The sequence below is a fragment of the Mesoplodon densirostris genome, chromosome 6 (genome assembly GCF_025265405.1).
Source record: "Mesoplodon densirostris isolate mMesDen1 chromosome 6, mMesDen1 primary haplotype, whole genome shotgun sequence".
NCBI classification, from domain to species: Eukaryota; Metazoa; Chordata; class Mammalia; order Artiodactyla; family Ziphiidae; genus Mesoplodon; species Mesoplodon densirostris.
The window spans coordinates 110,618,447-110,637,731 of record NC_082666.1 but is presented as its reverse complement, the minus strand read 5'-3'; the positions used below and the strand labels follow the sequence as shown (position 1 = coordinate 110,637,731).

The window sequence follows — 19,285 nt, the reverse complement described above, 5'->3', positions numbered from 1 at the left end:
GGTCTTTGCTGATGGGCATGGGATCAGGCCCAGAGTTTTCTGTTTATTTGTTATGTTTGGCTGGAGCATGTTTTGCCTAAAGGTTTTCTGTCTTTCTAGATTGCCCCTTTCCTGGTCTTTTAGCTAGAGAGAGCAGACTTTTCTTTGAGTTTTTTTGTTGTGCCCTTGTTGGTGTTTCTGGGTTGTAGGCTTTTCTAGTACTTGGCCAGGGCTGTATGAGTTAATAGACTTCAGGAAACTCATGCTGTGTAGTTCCTTGGTTCCTGAGGTCCCTAGACAGTTTGCTTTTTTTTTCTTTAAGCTTTCAGTCTTCTTATGTTTGCTTTATGGATAATGTCTATGGTTACTAGATGTACTTAGTGGGTGAATAGGGACAAGTGCATCTACCCTGTTTTTCCAGGGGTCGAAGTCAGTTCATTGATTTTTTTTTTAAAGGAGGAGTTATTTATATATTAAGCATGGTCTTTTTTTTTTCAATTTTTTTTTTACTTCTTTGTTCTTTGCATTTTAACTTTTAAAAGTAAATATTTAATTGTGAATATCATTAAGGTTATAGATATGTTTACTCAAATAGATTTTTGAAGCTTCATTTAAAAAAAAACAAACCACCTGTTAGCTGCTCTCTTTTCCCTCAAATTGCAGCTCCTTAAAGGTAATCACATCACTCTGAACTCAACTGAACTAATTTTTTTAGTATTTACGTTCCCATGTCTAAATAACATGTTTATATTGGTACCTTTTGGTTTTCAGTTTTAGGCAGTTTCTACTGACTTAGCACAATGGAAAGTAGGGATTTTACTCTCTTTCAGACACTTAAGGCTTCAACACTTATATGCACATTTCTTCTTCCCCTCCTTCTAATATAAGTATATCATAATTTTGGGTAAATCAATAGGCTGTATTTATTATTATGATTATTTTAATTATATTCACAGCTGAACCATTTATTTTACCTTTTATGCACTATTTTTTGTTTTACCTGGAATTAATTATTGTTTGGTTTAATCATTTGTTTCATTTTCCATATTTGGATCACTAATTCAACTCCACATTCTTCCCAGGTATATAAAGATCTTCTCAATATGTTAAAATATATTAGATAATAACAGTAATCACAAACATTAATATAGGCTTACTATATGCTAGGCACTATAAACACTCTCTGTTAACTGATTTAATCATAACCCCTCTGAGGTATCTATAATCATTATCCTCATTTTACAGAGAAGGAAACATCCACAGAGAAGTAACTTGCCCTGGGTCACACTGCTAGTAAGTGGTGAAGCCAGAAGTAAAACCCAAGCAATTTGGCTCCAGAATATAGGTATTTATTTCAGCTGTTGAAAGAAGCTTCCCTTAGAGTCTTTGACCTGCTTGAAGTTGCTCTCTATTTGATATTCATCCACTGACTTGGGGATCTCCCTTTGGCATGATTCTAGGAATTCCTTTCATGTCTCTCAAGTATTGGAGCTCTTGTTTTCTGGCTCTTTCCTGATTTATGCTTTCATTTTTAGAGAATATTATCCAGTAGCTCTCTAGAAAGTATTGTGTGGAAAGTAAATTTTTTGAGACTTTGCATATCTGGAAATATTTTTATTTTACCCTCAGTAATTTCATAGCTAATTCTAGATTGTAAGTCATTTTTACTCAGAAATTTAAAGCCATTCTTTTTACTTTTACTATCCCATCTTCTCTTACTGATGTGATAGGCAGAATAATAACCCCCAAAGGTATCCACATCCTAATTCCTGAAACCCGTGAATATGTTACTTCACATGACAATAGGGACTTTGTAGATGTGATTAAGTTAACGATTTTGAGATGGGGTGATTGTTCTGGGTTATCTGGGAGGGCCCAGTGTAATCACAGTTCCTTATAAATGAAAGAGGGAGGCAGAAGGGTCAGAGTCAAGGGGAGATTTGAAGATGCTACTCTGCTGGCTTTGAAGATAGAGGAAGGGACCACGAGCCTCTTAGAAGTCATACAAGACAAGGAAATGGATTCTCTCTTATAGCCTCCAGAAGGAGTGCATCCAACACATTGATTTTAGCCCAGTAAGACCTATTTTCAACTTCTGATCTCCAGAACTGTAAGATAATAAATTTGTGTTTTAAGTTTGTGGCAATTTGTTGCAGCAGCAATAGGAAACCTTTACAGATTTTGGTACCTGGAAGTGGAATGATGTTGTAACAAATACCCAAGAATGTCAAATGGCTTTGGAATTTGGTAATAGATAGAAACTGTAAAGATTTTGAAGAGCATAATAGCAAGAGCCTAGATTTCCTCGAACAGACTGATAATAGAAATATGAATGTTAACTCTGCTAGAGGACTCAGAATGAAGTGAGGAGCACACTAGGAAAAAAGCTATATTGTTTTAGAGAATATTTCAATTATTATAAACAGACTATTGATAGAAATATGGGTGTTAATGGTGCTGCTGCTGAAGACTCAGAAGGAAATGAGGAACATGTTACTGGAAACTAGAGGAAAACATCTCTGTTATACAGTGGCAGAAAGCTTAGCTGACTTTTTCTGTAGTTATGTGAAAAGCAGATTTGTCCATGATGAACTTGTATTTTTCTCTGAGGAGATTTTCAAGCAAAAGGTTGAAGATGTAGCCTGGTTTCTTCTTCCTGCTTATAGTAAAATATGAATGTTAAGAGACAGATTGAAGGAAGAACTGTTGAGCAAAAAGGAACTAGACTTGATGTTTTGGGAAATTTGGGGGCTATCAAGATTCCAAAAGATGCTAAAATTAGTTTCACTGTAGGAAAGTATGCTCTCGAGAGAAAGTCAAGGGTGTGGATAGATGCTTGTATATATTTCTAGGTTTTTAGAAAAAAACCTAGGTATTTAGCAGGATGAATAGGGTGGAATGCATTTAACTTTTTTTTTTTTGAACTGGAAGTCTCAATCTTTGCTGTTAATTTGATTGTTTAGTTTATTTACATTTAATGCAATTACTGATATACTTGAATTTATATCAAGTTTTTTTTTTCTTTCTTTCTTTCTTTTTAAATTAATTAATTAATTTTTTTGGCTGCGTTGGGTCTTTGTTGCCGGGCATGGGCTCTCTCTAGTTGTGGCGAGTGGGGACTACTCTTCGTTGTGGTGCCCGGGCTTCTCATTGTGGTGGCTTCTCTTTGTTGTGGAGCATGGGCTCTAGGCACACGGGCTTCAGTAGTTGTGGCACACGGGCTCAGTAGTTGTAGTGCGAGGGCTTAGTTGCTCCGCAGTATGTGCGATCTTCCTGGACCAGGGCTCAAACCCGTGTCCCCTGCATTGGCAGGCAGATTCTTAATCACTGTGCCACCAGAGAAGTCCTATATCCAATTTTATTAGTTTTATTTTTGAATTGTCTGTTTAATATTATTTTTACATTCCTTTCTTGACTTTCTTTTAGATTAGTCAAAATTTTAATTTTTATTTTGTTAACTTGCTTGTTATACATTCTTTTATTTGTTTCCCTAGATATTACAATATCCATTTTTAACTCATTATTACCTTGCCCCCTTCTCAGTAGATACTAAAACACCTTAATTCCATTTGCTGCATTTAAATTCTACACATATTTTAAACTTCACAAGATATTACTGTTACTGTTTTTGCATAGTCAGTATTTACAGTATTGTAAAGTGGGATTTGAGAAACTTCTTGAATCTTTGAGTTGCTGTCATTCACCATTACTTTTTCAAATTTTGCTTCTGCCTCATATTCTCCCTCTTTATCTTCTCAGACTACAATATGTTATTCCTTTTCACTGTGTTGTACATGTGATATGTCACATGCACTTGTGTTTATTTTATTTAGAAAAAACTCTGTGGTCTGGTTTGTATATTTTCTGTTTGCTTGTCTTCCATCTCAGTAATTCTGTATTCTGCTATTAAACCTCTCTCAGTTCTTAATTTTAGATACTGAATTTTTCATTTTTCATTTGATATCTTTATTATAAGTCCCATTTTCTCTAATGAAATTCTCCATCTTTTCTTCTAACTCCAAAGCACTGTAGAACTGTTTCTTTTGAATATTTTTCCTCTGGTTTTGGATATTTGGCCCTGTTTTTTGATAGGCATAGGATTTCTTTTATTGTATCAAAACATGTATAAAGCATTGTAGAAGATCTAGATTATGATATCTTTCTCAATGGTGGATTCATCTTTCCCAGAGCAGATAGCGTAGAAGATGAACATCTTTATCCAGTCAGGCACAGTGTTATGTTGAATCAAGGCTGAGTTGAAGCCCTAATAATAGTCTACCTTTGGTTCACTCTGGCTATCTAAGATTTTCAGCTGAGAGCCTGGTTTGTCCTCTGTGGACCCCCCTCCTGATAGATGCCAACTCTGTCTTCTTACCAGACTACTAAAATTTTGCTTTGCTTTTCAGAGGCTATTCTGCTTAAGTTTTTAGTCTTCTGCCCATACAGCCCTAGAATTTGGTAGATGTCCTGAGGGGAAAATTGGCCATGTGTTTGAGTTCTGGTTTATCTGTCACCCAACTGTAGCCTTCTACTTGTTCAAAGCTGGATTTTCACCTTTTGCCACACCCAGAATTGGTAAATACTCCCAGTGTAAAAGTGGCTGTGTACATCAACTTAAATCTTCAATGTTCTCTTGAGAGTCTTAGAACCTAACAAGCTTCCAGTACTTCCAAACAGATGATTTCAGTATTTCATCTGGCATTTATAGTTATTCTTGGAATAAACACTGGACTGCCATAAACTATTGTATGCCATCTGGAAATGACAGTGCCTCAAAAGGGTCTCCTTCACATACCATATATATTGCCCATTTAAAGTGTGCATTCAATGGGTTTTAGTATATTCATGGAGTTGTGCACCCTTTTTCACAGTTTTAGAACATTTCCTTTCCCTCCCTACTCCGACTCATACCTTTTAGCTGTCACCAGCCCCCCCCCCACACACATCCTTCCATTCCCCCTAGCCCTGGGCAACCAGTAGTCTTCTTTCTGTCTCAATAGGTTTGCCTGTTCTGGACATCTCATATAAATAGAATCATATAATATGTGGTCTTATGTGACTGGCTTCTTTCACTTAGCATAGTATTTTCAAGATTCATCCATATTGTAGCATAAATCAGTACTTCATTTCTTATTATGGCTGAATAATCTCTTGTATGGATAGACCACATTTTAAAATTCATCATTAGTTGGCAGACATTGCATTGGTTCTATTTTTGACTATTAAGAATAATGCTACTATGAACATTCCTGTACAAGTTTCATGTGGATAAGTGTTTTTATTTCTATTGGGTATGTACCTAGAAGTGGAACCATTGGGTCATATTATTCCTTTTGAGGAAGTATCAGACTGTTTTACAAAGTGACTGCACCATTTTACATTCTCACCTTTACTGTATGAGGGTTCCAGTTTCTCCACTTCCTCACTAACACTTGTTATTATGTGTCTTTTTTTTTTAATTATAGCCATCCTAATGGGTGCATTTTTCTGATGACTAATGACTAATGATTTAAGCAGTTTTTTAAATGTCAGAATGCAAATTTTAATGTCATTTATTATTTTGCTACAAAGTAATAATAAAAATACAAATAGGCACAAACAGAGCATTTTTTAGATTATAATCATCTTAGTGAATTTGAAGGGGTATCTCTTTGATTTGAATTTCAATATCCCTTATGACTAAAGATATTGAGACCCTCTCATGTGCTCTTTTGGCCATTTGTATATCTTCTTTGGAGATATGTATATTCAGATTCTTGATCCATTTTTAATTGGATCATTTATCTTTTTATTGAGTTGTAAGAGTTCTTCATCTATTCTATACACAAGTCCCTTATCAGATATATAGTTGCAAACATTTTCTCCCAGTCTTTGGGTTGTCTTTTCACTCTCTTTTTTAAAAAGTACACCTTTTATATGTTTGTTTGTTTTGGCTGCGCCGCATGGCATGTGAGATCTTAGTTCCCCAACTAGAGATCGAACCCATGCCCCCTGCAGTGGAAGCACAGTGACCTAACCACTGGACCACCAGAGAATTCTCCCTGTGTTTTCACTTTCTTGATGGTATCCTTTTAAACACAAAGTTTTTAACTTTGATAAAGTCCAATTTATCTATTTTTTTCTTTGGTTACTTGTGCTTTTGATTTTATATCTAAGCATTGACATATATATGCTACCAAAATGTAAAATAGTTATCTAGTGGGAAGCAGCAGCATAGCACAGGGAGATCAGCTGAGTGCTTTGTGATGACCTAGAGGGGTGGGATAGGGAGGGTGGGAGGGAGGCTCAAGAGGGAGGGCATATGGGGATATATGTATATAGATAGCTGATTCACTTTGTTGTACAACAGAAACTAATGCAGTATTGTGAAGCAATTAGTCTCCAATAAAGATCTATTAAAAAAAAAGAAATCATTGCCAAATCCAATGTCACAAAGATATACCCTTTTTAGCTAAAACTTAAGAACATTTAGGTCTTTTGATCCATTGTGAGTTTATTTTTTTAATATGGCATGAGGTAGGAGTCCAACCTCATTTTTTTGCGTGTGGATGTCCACTAGTCCTAGCACCATTTGTTGAAAAGACTATTTTTCCTTTTTAAATTGTCTTGACATCTGTGTTGAATTATCAGTTTACCCTAAATATGAGGGTTTATTTCTGGATTCTTGGTTACATTCCATTGAATTCTATCGTCTATACTTATGCCAATACCACACAGCTTATTGAAAAAAAAGCCTATTTTATTCATCTTTTTTAAAGAAAGAATTGACTTAGTAGATCGATGAGTGCAAAGTGAAAAGCAGAAGATATATTCTAAGTGAAGTGTTAATGAAATATGGCATACATAGAAAAGAATGCACAAATCATGTGTATGCAGCTTGATGAGTTTTCACAACTTATTCTTTTGTAACCAGCACACAGATAAAAACAAAACAAAATAAAACACCAGAATATTATCAGAACCATAGAAAGAATGGCATGATACTTTTAATATTTATTTTTTCCTTGAAATAATAATGTAAAATTTAGGTATTTAGTGGGAATCTTATATGTTGTATCATGTTAAAAATTATTAAAAATAAGTTTCTTAATATCTTGTTCCTGTCCTGCAATCCTGATCCTTTACATTGAATAAGCATGTGTTTTTCCAGGGATCAGTGTCTTTCAAGGATGTAACTGTAGACTTCAGCAGGGAGGAGTGGCAACAGTTGGACCTTGCTCAGAAAAGTCTATACAGGGATGTAATGCTGGAAAACTATTTCAACTTGATCTCAGTGGGTAAGCACAGCTCTGCTGGGTAAGGCTGTACCTAATTGAGTGTATTTTCTTTCTCAGTGGAATTTCTGAAATCTGTGAGATTTCTGAGGTACGTGGGACTTCTAAAGACTGCAGGACATCTGAAGTGTGTAATAGTTTTGTCCTTATTTTTTGTCCTATGTTCTTAACAATATTATGAATATACTTCTGTTCCCCATGAACTTTTCTGGAAAGTAAATGGAATGTTTCATTGTATGACCTCTGAAATCAAGTATTTTATCATTTCCTGTTATTAGGGTGTCAAGTTCCCAAGCCAGAAGTCATTTTCAACTTGGAGCGGGGAGAAGAGCCATGTATGTTGGATGGTGAAATCTCAAGCCAGAGCTATCTAGGTGAGTAGGGAACAAAAAGCATAAGAGATAGCACAACCGAACTGCAGTTGTACTGGCAGAGGCTGACAACTTTGAAGTGCTATTCATATAATGTTTCTCAACATTCTGAACTTTTGGAACTGCATGGATAGAGTTGATATTGGCCCCTTGGACATCTAAATGCCATCCCCACTTCAGGCCCCTTCCAATATCAGTGTCTTTTTTGCTTGACTTTTTTTTTATTTTATTAGCAGAGTTCCCTGTGCTATTCAGTAAGTCCTTGCTGGTTGTCTATTAATTTAAATTAATTAATTAATTAATTACTTTAAAAAGCATCTTTATTGGAGTATAATTGCTTTACAATGGTGTGTTAGTTTCTGCTTTGTAACAAAGTGAATCAGCTATACACATACATATATCCCCATATCTCCTCCCTCTTGCATCTCCCTCCCACCCTCCCTATTCTACCCCTCTAGGTGGTCACAAAGCACTGAGCTGATCTCCCTGTGCTATGTGGCTGCTTCCCACTAGCTATCTGTTTTACATTTGCTAGTGTATATATGTCCATGCCACTCTCTTCATCCCACTTTGCTTGACTTTTTAGGAGGGATGTGCTACAACTACTGGTATGTTGGATTTAGGATACTACTTTTTTGCTTTTTCTCCCTTTTTATAGCATTTTAAAAATTCTTTTTACCTCCATCAAGGTCTTAAATCATTTTCTTACACATTCAGGGGCTCATAGAGTTGTTTTTTTTTTTTTTAATTACTGTGGGTCACACTCCTGCTGATTTCTTTCCATTGTTTTTCTTTTCCCTTAGTGCTTCAGAATTGTCATCTAGAGATGGCCTTATTATATCTTCTCCCATGCCTCTCCTCCAACTGTTGACTTTGAGGGTACCATTACGTACATTTGGGGACAGCTTTTTGTTGTATGTGACATTAGTAATTATGCTTCCTGACATTTTCTTCCTATCTGGCTAGTGTAACACAACACTCACTAGGTCTTTCTGATTAATTTATTAATTTTGATATTTTACAAAAAGTTTCTGTACCTTGTGTGCAGGAAATTGAGTAAATTACAGTCTTCACTTTATAGTCAATATATTCATCACTCTGTTTAAGCTCCCCTTCTTATTTTATTTCTTTCATAACTTTTTTCTTTTTTTTTGTCACACCCTGCAGCATGCAGGATCTTAGTTCTCTGACTAGGGATCGAACCGTGCCCCCCTGCAGTGGAAGCTCAAAGTCCTAACCACTGGATGGCCAGGGAATTCCCTATTTTACAATAAAAATTTTATTTTATTTTATTTCTTTACTTATCCCTTTTAATCCTCACTCTCTATTTGTTTTTATTCTTCCCAGAGGCAACTGCTCTATTATATTTGATATGTTTGCAATCTATCCTTGTATTTGTGGGGTATTTGTAAAATTTAAATTTTTGGTCATTTTAATTTATAGAAATGGTACTGTGCTGTATGTCCTACTCAGTTTCTTATTTTTTTCTCTCAGAACTAAATTGGTTCATGTTACAATGTGTTTTTCTAGTTCATTTCTTCTAATTGACGCATATATTTCATAGTGTGTATATATACCACATTTACTTGTCCAGCTTTCTAGCTACTACAACTAGTATTGTAATAAGTTTCTTCATGAACTATTCTTATAAGAAATGAGAATTTCTTGAGGAAGAGTAGTGGGATTGTTTTATTACTGAGTATACTAATACTTTATTTCACTAAGTATAAACATGTTGTTTTCTAGATAGGATGTATTAGTCTGCAATCCCCTGAACATACAAGGGCATCAGTTTCTCCACACCCCTGCCCATATTTTTAATAATTTCACATAATGTGGCTAATATGATGGATTTTAATTTCTAACTATTGTTTTAATTTGTATTTCTCTAATAACAAAATATTTTGAACATCTTATCATGTACCTTGTAGTAGATTCTGACTTCATTTTTGGTATTTGACTGCTGGCACCTTCTAAACTTCACCACGGTCTCTACCTTCTGCCCCACATCTGGGCAAACTGACAAGAAAGCCCAGGTGCTCTCTCCCTTGGTACTAGTGGGAAGTTGCACTCTATCAGTCAGCTTAGCCCCACATCCCAACCACCATAAGGATCCCAAGCCAGTTTCCTTTTCTTGCTCTCTTAAGTCACTTTTGGACCTTCTTGGGAGCTCTCCCTTTAAAAGCCTCATTGTGTGAGTAATGAACCTTTTCACACCTTATTGGTACGTATGTCAAATTATCACTTGACATTTGAACCAAATTTGGGGTGGGAGTCCATTCCTCCTCTGAAGGTGACTTAACAGTTGGTGTAGTAAGCAGGATCTTTAGACAATGACCACCACCAGGGGGTCTTTCTTCTCTTGTTCTGTGGCTTTACTGCTCTCTGGTGAGTATACACTTTGAGCTGTGCTACTTTATGCTACATTTGCTGAGTCCCACAAGTCTCTGTCATATTTTTTTTTCTCTGTGGGTGGGTGAGGATATATTTATTCTCTCAGAGTATACTTAATAAGTGGAAATAAGAATCAGAGTAAATAATCACATTTATATGTATATTTTGTAGGCTGATTAGCAATAAGTGAAATTGAAATAAAAATGACAAACATAAAAACAGCAAAAAAAAAAAAATAACAGTTAAAACAATGATGGCAGGTACATTGAGAAACAGGTACAATGCTGAAAGCTCTGTAAGTTTAGCCAAATCTTTCTGGAAAGAACTCTGGAAACATATAATAAGTGATATTAAACTGAACATGCTTCCTGCCCTGGAAATTCTACTTTGGGGACATACTCCAAGGAAGTAAGCAAAAGAAAAGTCAAGAAGTTGACACAAAGATGTTTATGGCTACACTATGTATGAGAATAAACTAAACAACCCAAATGGTCCAAACAGAGGAAAAACTACCATAGCTATAAAAAAAATTATAAGTATAGGAAGTACTAATATACAGAAATGTACTATGAAATGTTATGTGAAGGAAGCAAAAACAAATAATCTATCAACACAGAGTTTAAATACATATAATGTACACACAGACCTTAACAGTGTTCATAAGATTTTAAACAATATAAATAAATTATAATGCTCTGTCATATTTTTAACCAATTGAGGTTGGAAGTTATTGGCATTATGGGACATATGTAAAGGACAACGCCTTCCTTAAAGTGGCCTAGACCTATCTGTGTGTTTCAGAGTGAATCATGTGTCTCAATTCTGGCATAAGCCATGATTGACTCCAGAATCGGGAACAAGTCTTAACCTGTCACTGTTGGTTGTGTGTCTCAAGGAGGCATTGGCCCCCATTGTATAGAGCTTTCAGGGGAACAACTGATACCTTACACGTATAAGGGCCCATCAGGTGGCTGCTTTTGTGGAGGAAGAGCAGTTACAATGCAGCATGCTAACAGCAGATGGCACATCTTTCAAAATTTTGTCATATTTTATTGTGCTTTTTGCTTTTCCCTGTGACTCATCTTCTCAAACAATTCTTTATGCTCTTTCTACTAATTTTTCTCTTTTATAAAATATCAGTTAGATGCCCTCCTCCTTTTACTTTCCAGTGAGATCATCAAAACCATGTCTGTATTTACTTATGCCTGGATTATTCAAACCCTATTTGGATGTACTGTTTCCTTTTTTTTTTTTTAACTTTTTTTTCTTAGATGCTGATTAAAATATTCTGCTTATCTTGTCATAGCTATATGGTGCAAAATATTATCTAACATATGACAAATTCCTCTCTCAATGGGTTTATAAAGGAAGAACATGCCTCATATTTGCAATTCACATTTATCTCTATTTAGTTTCCATAATTATGTTTACTTTGTTTTAACATTTTCTTTAATGATCCCCCTGCATCTGACCCTTTATTTTCTGACCTATCTGCCTATTCAGATAATCCACATATTTATGCTTTGCTCTCAGGTTTCACTTACTCCTTGAATTGGACCTAACTATTACAGCATACATTGCTTTTCCCTTTTCTAATTCTCCAACCCCCAGAAATTCAGAGAAAACAACATTAATTTGTGTGATAACTGAGTCTTTTACCTCTTTTTAAAAATGTTTCCTTAGAGAATAGTTAGTGAAATTAACTTCTTTAATTGGTGTGATAGGCAGAGGAGGTTATTTTGTGCTATTTCAGAGGGATTTGAAAAATTTTCTGCTAGGAGTAATTCAAAGGGCCAATAATTGTAATTAGAAAGGGAAGACAACTGCAAGAAATGTTTAAAATTTCAGGCTTTGAGCATTAAGCATTTGTTATTGTGCAAATCTATGCCGATTAAATATGACTATGAAATGCTCAGAAATATCTGTGTTTATTTTTAAGTTAAAAGAAAAGAGAGCCTTCCTAGAATTGTGCTGAGATTTGAGATTCATTTTCAGAGCATAGAATCCTAAATGATCCATGAAGAAAATGAATTTTGAATAGGAACAGAGGATCAGAAAAAGGAAGCTTAATGGGGAAAAGGAAAAGAATATATGTTTGGATTCAGTAATAAAATAGACTTTAGTGACTGGTGGAAAGATAACTTGCATACATTCATTTTATTGGCCTGAATTATGACTCTGTATTTTATTGAATGAGTAATTCAATGTGTGACAGAGGAATTATGGATAAACTTTTTACCACAGGAGCAAATTTTTTACATTGAACGTTGTTGGTAATAATGTAAATGTTGTCAGGTGTAGCAATGGGTTTATAAACTAAAGAAAGTGAAAGGTTGCAAAAGATGAAAATCCATGTTTAGAAATCAGTATTAGAGGCCCTCAGGATTAATGAAAGCCATTAATGTGTGTGAGTAAAAATGTAATATAAAAATTAAAGAATGTGTTTGGGGACATTACAAGGCCCTAGAGATAGAATGAAATGGATATGAGGTTAGAGTGTGTCTATATTCAAGAATAATCTAATTTTTACTTAAATATTTACTGAGAATCTACTATGTCTTACACACTATTCCAGAATTTGGAATATTAGTGATTCTTATTCTGGGCAAGAATGGTATATTGGAGTAAAACTAAGCCCCTGTCACCGAGAGACCCCCAAGAAACAGTGACTTAGAGAATATAAACATTGACCCATCACATGACAGTTCCAAAGTGTGGTCCAAGTCTGCCAGACCACTCTGCTTTCAATGACTATTTAGGGACAGAGTTTCTAGAAAGTCATTGCACCATGATCTCCTAGAGCAGGGGTTGGCAAACATTTTCTGTAAAGGCCCAGAAGTAAATATTTTAGGCTTTGTGAGGCATGTGATTGCTGTCATAATTACTCAATTTTGTTTTGAATCCCCAAAGCATCTATAGAAAATACATCAATGAATGGATGTGGTTGTGTTCCAATAAGAACTTTATGGACATGGAAATTTGAATTTCATATAATTTTCATGTACCATGAAGTATTACTCTGCTTTTGTTTTTTCAACCATTCAAAACTGTAAAATCTTTTCTTAGCTTTTGGGTAGAGGCCTGGATTTAGCCTGAGGGCTGTAGTTTTCTGATCTCTGCCTTGGGCATTGCCAGCTGCAAGTCTGGAATATAGCCAGTGGGAAGAGGAGAGGGTTTGGGGAGACACACCCGCTTCCTTAAGACCTTGGCCTGATTACAACAAATATAATTTTTACTCCCATTTGATTGGTGATAACTGAATTACTTGGCTTGACAAATGAGGCTGCACAGACCTATTGTTCTTTTGGGTTTTTTTAGACCTATTGTTTTGAGGCAGACACATGTTTGGCTACAAGCTTAATACTGTTGAAGGAAGGGGACAGATTTTGATGGACAACTTTCAGTCTCTGCTTCAGAGTTAGCCCTTTTTGTTGTTATATTCTTCCTATTAGATGCATGTGTGTGCACCCCAAACAGGACATAAAGAATTGAATCATATACATACATTTGTTGTTTGTAATGGTAAAGCTAATTCAGGATGACTGAGGCTACAATAGTTTTCTAAACATAAATAAGTTGGTATTTAGGGCACAGTGGTTAATAGGGAAAAGAGAAAGCAGGGAGATTAAGATTTATAGATGAAGGATAGTAAGAATCTAGAATCAGAAACACTTCTTTTGGGCTTCCCTTCGGGTGGCGCAGTGGTTGAGAATCTGCCTGCCAATGCAGGGGACACGGGTTCGAGCCCTGGTCTGGGAAGACCCCACATGCCGCGGAGCAAGTAGGCCCGTGAGCCACAATTACTGAGCCTGCGTGTCTGGAGCCTGTGCTCCGCAACAAGAGAGGCCGCGATAGTGAGAGGCCCCGCGCACCGCGATGAAGAGTGGCCCTCACTTGCCGCAACTGGAGAAAGCCCTCGCACAGAAACGAAGACCCAACACAGCTATAAATAAATAAATAAATAAAAAAAAAAAAAAAAAAAAGAAACACTTCTTTTTAGCCACATAGTTTGTCAATTTGTTCTTCTGACCCCTTACTATGTAGTTCTGCTACATACACAGAACTGATGTACTTCAGTTTGAATCTCATCTTCCCCAATCACTAAACATTTGATTTGGACACACTACTTAACTCTTCTTTGGCTCAGTTTCCTCATCTGTAAAATAGGGACAATAATAACACCAATAACAAAAGCTTGTGATGATGTTTAAATGAGTTAGAACTTGGAAAAATGCCTGGCAAATCTAAATGCTATTGTTTATCAGACAGTAAATGTAATGTAAATGCTTATTTTTTTTTTTGCGGTACGCGGGCCTCTCACTGTTGTGGCCTCTCCCGTTGCGGAGCACAGGCTCCAGACGTGCAGGCTCAGCGGCCATGGCTTACGGGCCTAGCTGCTCCGTGGCATGTGGGATCTTCCCAGACCGGGGCACAAACCCATGTCCCCTGCATCGGCAGGCGGACTCTCAACCACTGTGCCACCAGGGAAGCCCTGTAAATGCTTATTTTATTATTGCATATTATTATATATAAAGAGATTACTACACATATATTTATTCATATTTTATATATTTATCTATATTTAGTATTATGTTTATATAAACATCTTCCATTTCTCTGTGTTCACCCTGTATCCACTCTATGTATCATCCCTTCTGTGTTCTGCTAACTGTTCTTTGTGTGTTTTATTTTATTTTATTTTTTAGATCAGGGTATTGGTTTTGAAACGTCACAACAGGGAATGTCTGAAGAAGTTTCAATCCAGTTTGAGAGAATTAATCTCTTCACAAGAGATGACCTGTATTCCATTTTAGAAGAATTGTGGCAAGATGATGAACAGACAGGGAGATGTGAGGAAAACCAGAACAAATATTTAAGTCATGTTCCCTTCATCAACAAGGATACACTAGCTAATGAGGGAGACTGTGAATATAATAAAGACATTAGGAAACTATTTCCTGTAAACACATACCTTGTTCCTTCAAGAAAAAGACTCCATAACTATGACTCATTTCAAAAGAATTTGAAGCCTATTGTAAGCCTATGTAATTATAATAGAAACAATGCAACAGAAAATTTTGATAAGATTATTGGATATGGTAATATCTTTACTCATATGAATTCTCATACAGAAATGAATGCTTGTGAATATAATCAATGTAAGAAACTTCTGAGTCATAAGCAAACTCTCATTCAACATCAAAAATTTCATGGGGAGAACCTCTATTTATTTTCTGATTGTGTAAAACTTTCCACCCATAAGTCACACCTTTTTGCACATCAAAGGATTTGTACTGAAGAGAAACATCATGAGTGCAGCAAATGTGAAACAGTCTTCACTCGGAAGTCCCAATTTGCTGTACCTCAGGTTTATACAAGAGAGAAACCCTATATATGCACTGAATATGGGAAGGACTTTTCCCTCAACTCAAACCATGAGAAAACTCCTCACACTGAGGAGACTGCTTGTAAATGCAGTCCACATGGAAAAGCCTTTATCCTGAAGTCAGATCTGTTCAGACACCAGAGAATTCATACTGGAGGGAGAAAACCCTATAATTGTAATGAATGTGGGGAAAATGTCTCCCAGAATTCAAACCTCAGTATACATAAAAAAGTTCATACTGGCGAGAAACACTTTGAATGTACTGAATGTGGAAAAGCTTTCACAAGGAAATCAACACTAAGTATGCATCAGAAAATTCATACAGGAGAAAAACCCTATGTATGTACTGAATGTGGGAAAGCCTTTATCCGGAAGTCACATTTTATTACACATGAGAGAATTCATACTGGAGAGAAACCTTATGAATGCAGTGACTGTGGGAATTCCTTTATAAAGAAGTCACAGCTCCATGTGCATCAGCGAATTCACACAGGGGAGAATCCCTTTATATGTTCAGAATGTGGGAAGGTATTCACCCACAAGACAAATCTCATTATACACCAGAAAATTCATACTGGTGAGAGACCCTATATATGTACTGAATGTGGGAAGGCCTTTACTGACAGGTCAAATCTCATTAAACACCAAAAAATTCATACTGGAGAGAAACCCTATAAATGCAGTGACTGTGGAAAATCATTCACCTGGAAGTCACGGCTCAGGATACATCAGAAATGTCATACTGGAGAGAGACATTATGAATGCAGTGAATGTGGGAAAGCATTTATTCAGAAGTCAACACTGAGTATGCACCAGAGAATTCATAAAGGAGAAAAGCCCTATGTTTGCACTGAATGTGGGAAGGCCTTCTTCCATAAGTCACATTTTATTACACATGAGAGAATTCATACTGGAGAGAAACCTTACGAATGCAGTGATTGTGGGAAATCCTTCACGAAGAAATCACAGCTTCATGTACATCAGCAAATTCACACAGGAGAGAAACCCTACAGATGTGCTGAATGTGGAAAGGCTTTTACTGACAGATCAAATCTCTTTACACACCAGAAAATTCATACTGGTGAGAAACCCTATAAATGTAATGACTGTGGAAAAGCTTTCACTCGGAAGTCAGGCCTCCATATACATCAGCAGTCTCATACTGGAGAAAAGCATTATGAGTGCAGTGAATGTGGGAAAGCCTTTGCAAGAAAATCAACACTAATTATGCATCAGAGAATTCATACAGGAGAGAAACCTTATATTTGTACTGAATGTGGGAAGTCCTTCATCCAGAAGTCACATTTAAATCGACATCGGAGAATTCATACTGGAGAGAAGCCCTATGAATGCAGTGACTGTGGGAAGGCCTTTATTAAGAAGACACAACTCCTTGAACACCATCGAATTCACACAGGAGAGAAACCATATATGTGTGCTGAATGTGGAAAGGCTTTCACCATCAGATCAAATCTTATTAAACACCAGAAAATTCATACTAAGCAGAAACCCTATAAATGTAGTGACTTTAGGAAAGCCTTCAACTGGAAAGTACAACTCAGTATACATCAGAAATCTGATACTGGGGACGTAGAATGCTCAGTGCCACAATCATGGTGTGGGGATAAAAGTTTTGAGTAGCTATAGCTTGGCTAAGAAGAGGTAACCAAAGTCACTTTATCTAGTCAGAAGAATGAATATCTGGATCTCATAGCTGATGTCCAGTTTTATACATATGGGGAGACACTCTGGAGAAAGTGTTTAAGCAGTGTTTAATGGCCATGCTTGGTTAATTGGGATTGTCAAGCCCCTGCAAATAATAGTACATTTGGAAGGAGATAACTTGGCAATCTTTCTTGTTTCACATTTTGGATAAGCAGCTTTATAAATCAGGGCTGTTGAGTTTTTCATGCCCTGCATAGCAAAAATATTCAATGTTGACCAAAGGAATTTCTTAATGAACAGTGTTCTAAGAAAATTTTTCATTGTCCAAGCACTCTAAGGACACTGAAATCAAGGCAACAGTATAGACAGTTCAGGTCTATAATGAAGAAAAGCTAGACGTTTTTGTGAAAAGTGACATTAAAGGCACAAAGAAGGACTCTACTTTTTTTTTTCTTTGGGAAGTCAGTATTATTTATTGTTTATAATGTTTACTAGTGTATGGAAATTTGGATTCATAAATTTAAAATTTACAATTTGACTTTGAGATTGGCAAATCAGAACCACAGACTTACCTGAATATTCACAGGTATATCTTTAGGTAACCAATGTGTTCCCTCGTTTACTAATTCCCTGCCATGGCAGCAGGTAACTCATGCCCAAGAGGTATAAAGTGCTCCCAGCCTATATCCCAAAAGTGATCAATGATGTAAGCAGCACCCCATAGACTACCTGTCACACTAGAAGTGGCCCTGAGATCGTGGAATTTAGCTGCAGGTTACAGATTTAGCACTCTGGATTCTCAGCATCTTCCACAGAAACCCCTACTTTTTACTGATTTCTGTTTGAAAAAGAGACAAATTAAGAAAATGAGTTTTAAAACCTAGAATTCTTTCCTTGCAATTTCGTTAATGCATTCTCTACATATTTATTATTACATACTAGGTTATATGAGGCAGTTGTCTTGCATTTGAGCTTGTATTCTTAGAAGATAGCTGCACATTTGGAAGAGTACTCCTATTTCCTTTCAGTCTCTACAAATTAATCAATTGTTTTCAAATCCTCTATATTCTTAAACTTTTTTGTGTTTTCAAATCCTCTATATTTTTAAATTCTTAATCCTCTATATTCTATCAGATACTAAAAGAATGTGTGTACTAATCTCCCAGAATAATTGTGAATTTGTCTCTCTTTTAGAGCTACTAGTTTTTGTTTTATATATTTTAAGTCTTTGTCTTTACATATATTCATATTTAGAATTGTTATACTCTTTCTGGTTAGTTGAAACAATCATTATAAAATATCTGTTTTTATCTCTAGTGGTGCTTTTTGTCTCAAAATTTACTATGTAAGATATTAATACAATATGCATACTTTACTTATTAACGGCTAATGTAAATTAGTACACCACTTTCTGTATAAGGTGAAGAGTAGAACATTAACTTTATTTCCTTCTTGACATATGGTATTGGTAGCATGTATTTTAATTCTGAATGTAGTTGAAACACTCAATCATTACTATTTCAGAGTCAATATGCATTTAAATGAATCTGTATATTTACCCTTTTTGTTACTTTTTCCCCTTCTTTTTCTTGAATTTTCCTTCTAGAATAATTTTTTTTTCTGACTGAAGAACACCTTTTAGTATTTCTTTTAGTGTATGTTTGCTAGTGACAAATTGTTTTCATTTGTTGGAAAATGTCTTAATTTTGCCTTCATTTTTAAAGGATGTTTTTACTGAGTATAGAATTCTAAGTTGGCAGTTATTTTCTATTAGTATTTTGAGATATTTTGTTATGATTTGTATTTCATTGTTTTGTTGAAAAGTAAGCTTTCAATCCAGTTACCTTTGAAGGTTATGTTTTTTTAAAATTCTTCTTTTCTCTCACTCCTTTAAAATCTGTGTCTTTGTCTTAGGCTGTCAACAATTGGACAGTGATATGCTTAGGTATGATATTCTCTGTATTTATCCTGCTTGTGGTTTGCAGTGTTTTTTTTAAAATCTGGAGCTTAATGCTTTTTTTCTTTGGGTTGTTTTTTTTTTTTTTTTTTTTTTTTTTTTGCACATTTGGGGAAATTTCTAGCTATTATTTATTCAAATTATGCATTTACTTCATTATGTTCCTCTCCTTCTCCTAGTGATGACCCCATTGTCTAGATCCCAATAGTATTTTTCTGTTGACTATTGTTTCTCTTGGGTTTTGGTGATGTCTTGTCTC

General features: G+C 35.7%; 1 protein-coding gene across 5 annotated transcripts in view; it reads left to right on the top strand.

The window, feature by feature from the left end:
- Positions 1-18,160, top strand: part of ZNF484 (zinc finger protein 484) — a 29,277-nt gene extending 11,117 nt beyond the window's left edge. For 4 of the 5 annotated variants that reach the window (XM_060102392.1, XM_060102391.1, XM_060102389.1 and 1 more), the window contains 3 exons: positions 7,130-7,256; positions 7,532-7,627; positions 14,725-18,160. In XM_060102392.1, the coding sequence (XP_059958375.1) occupies positions 7,130-7,256; positions 7,532-7,627; positions 14,725-17,045 (2,544 nt within the window). In that variant the 3' untranslated portion in view covers positions 17,046-18,160. Of the gene's footprint in view, positions 1-1,224; positions 1,325-7,129; positions 7,257-7,531; positions 7,628-14,724 lie in introns of all 5 variants that reach the window. The other variant, XM_060102393.1, reaches the window with a different exon arrangement.
- Positions 18,161-19,285: the final 1,125 nt, after the last annotated feature.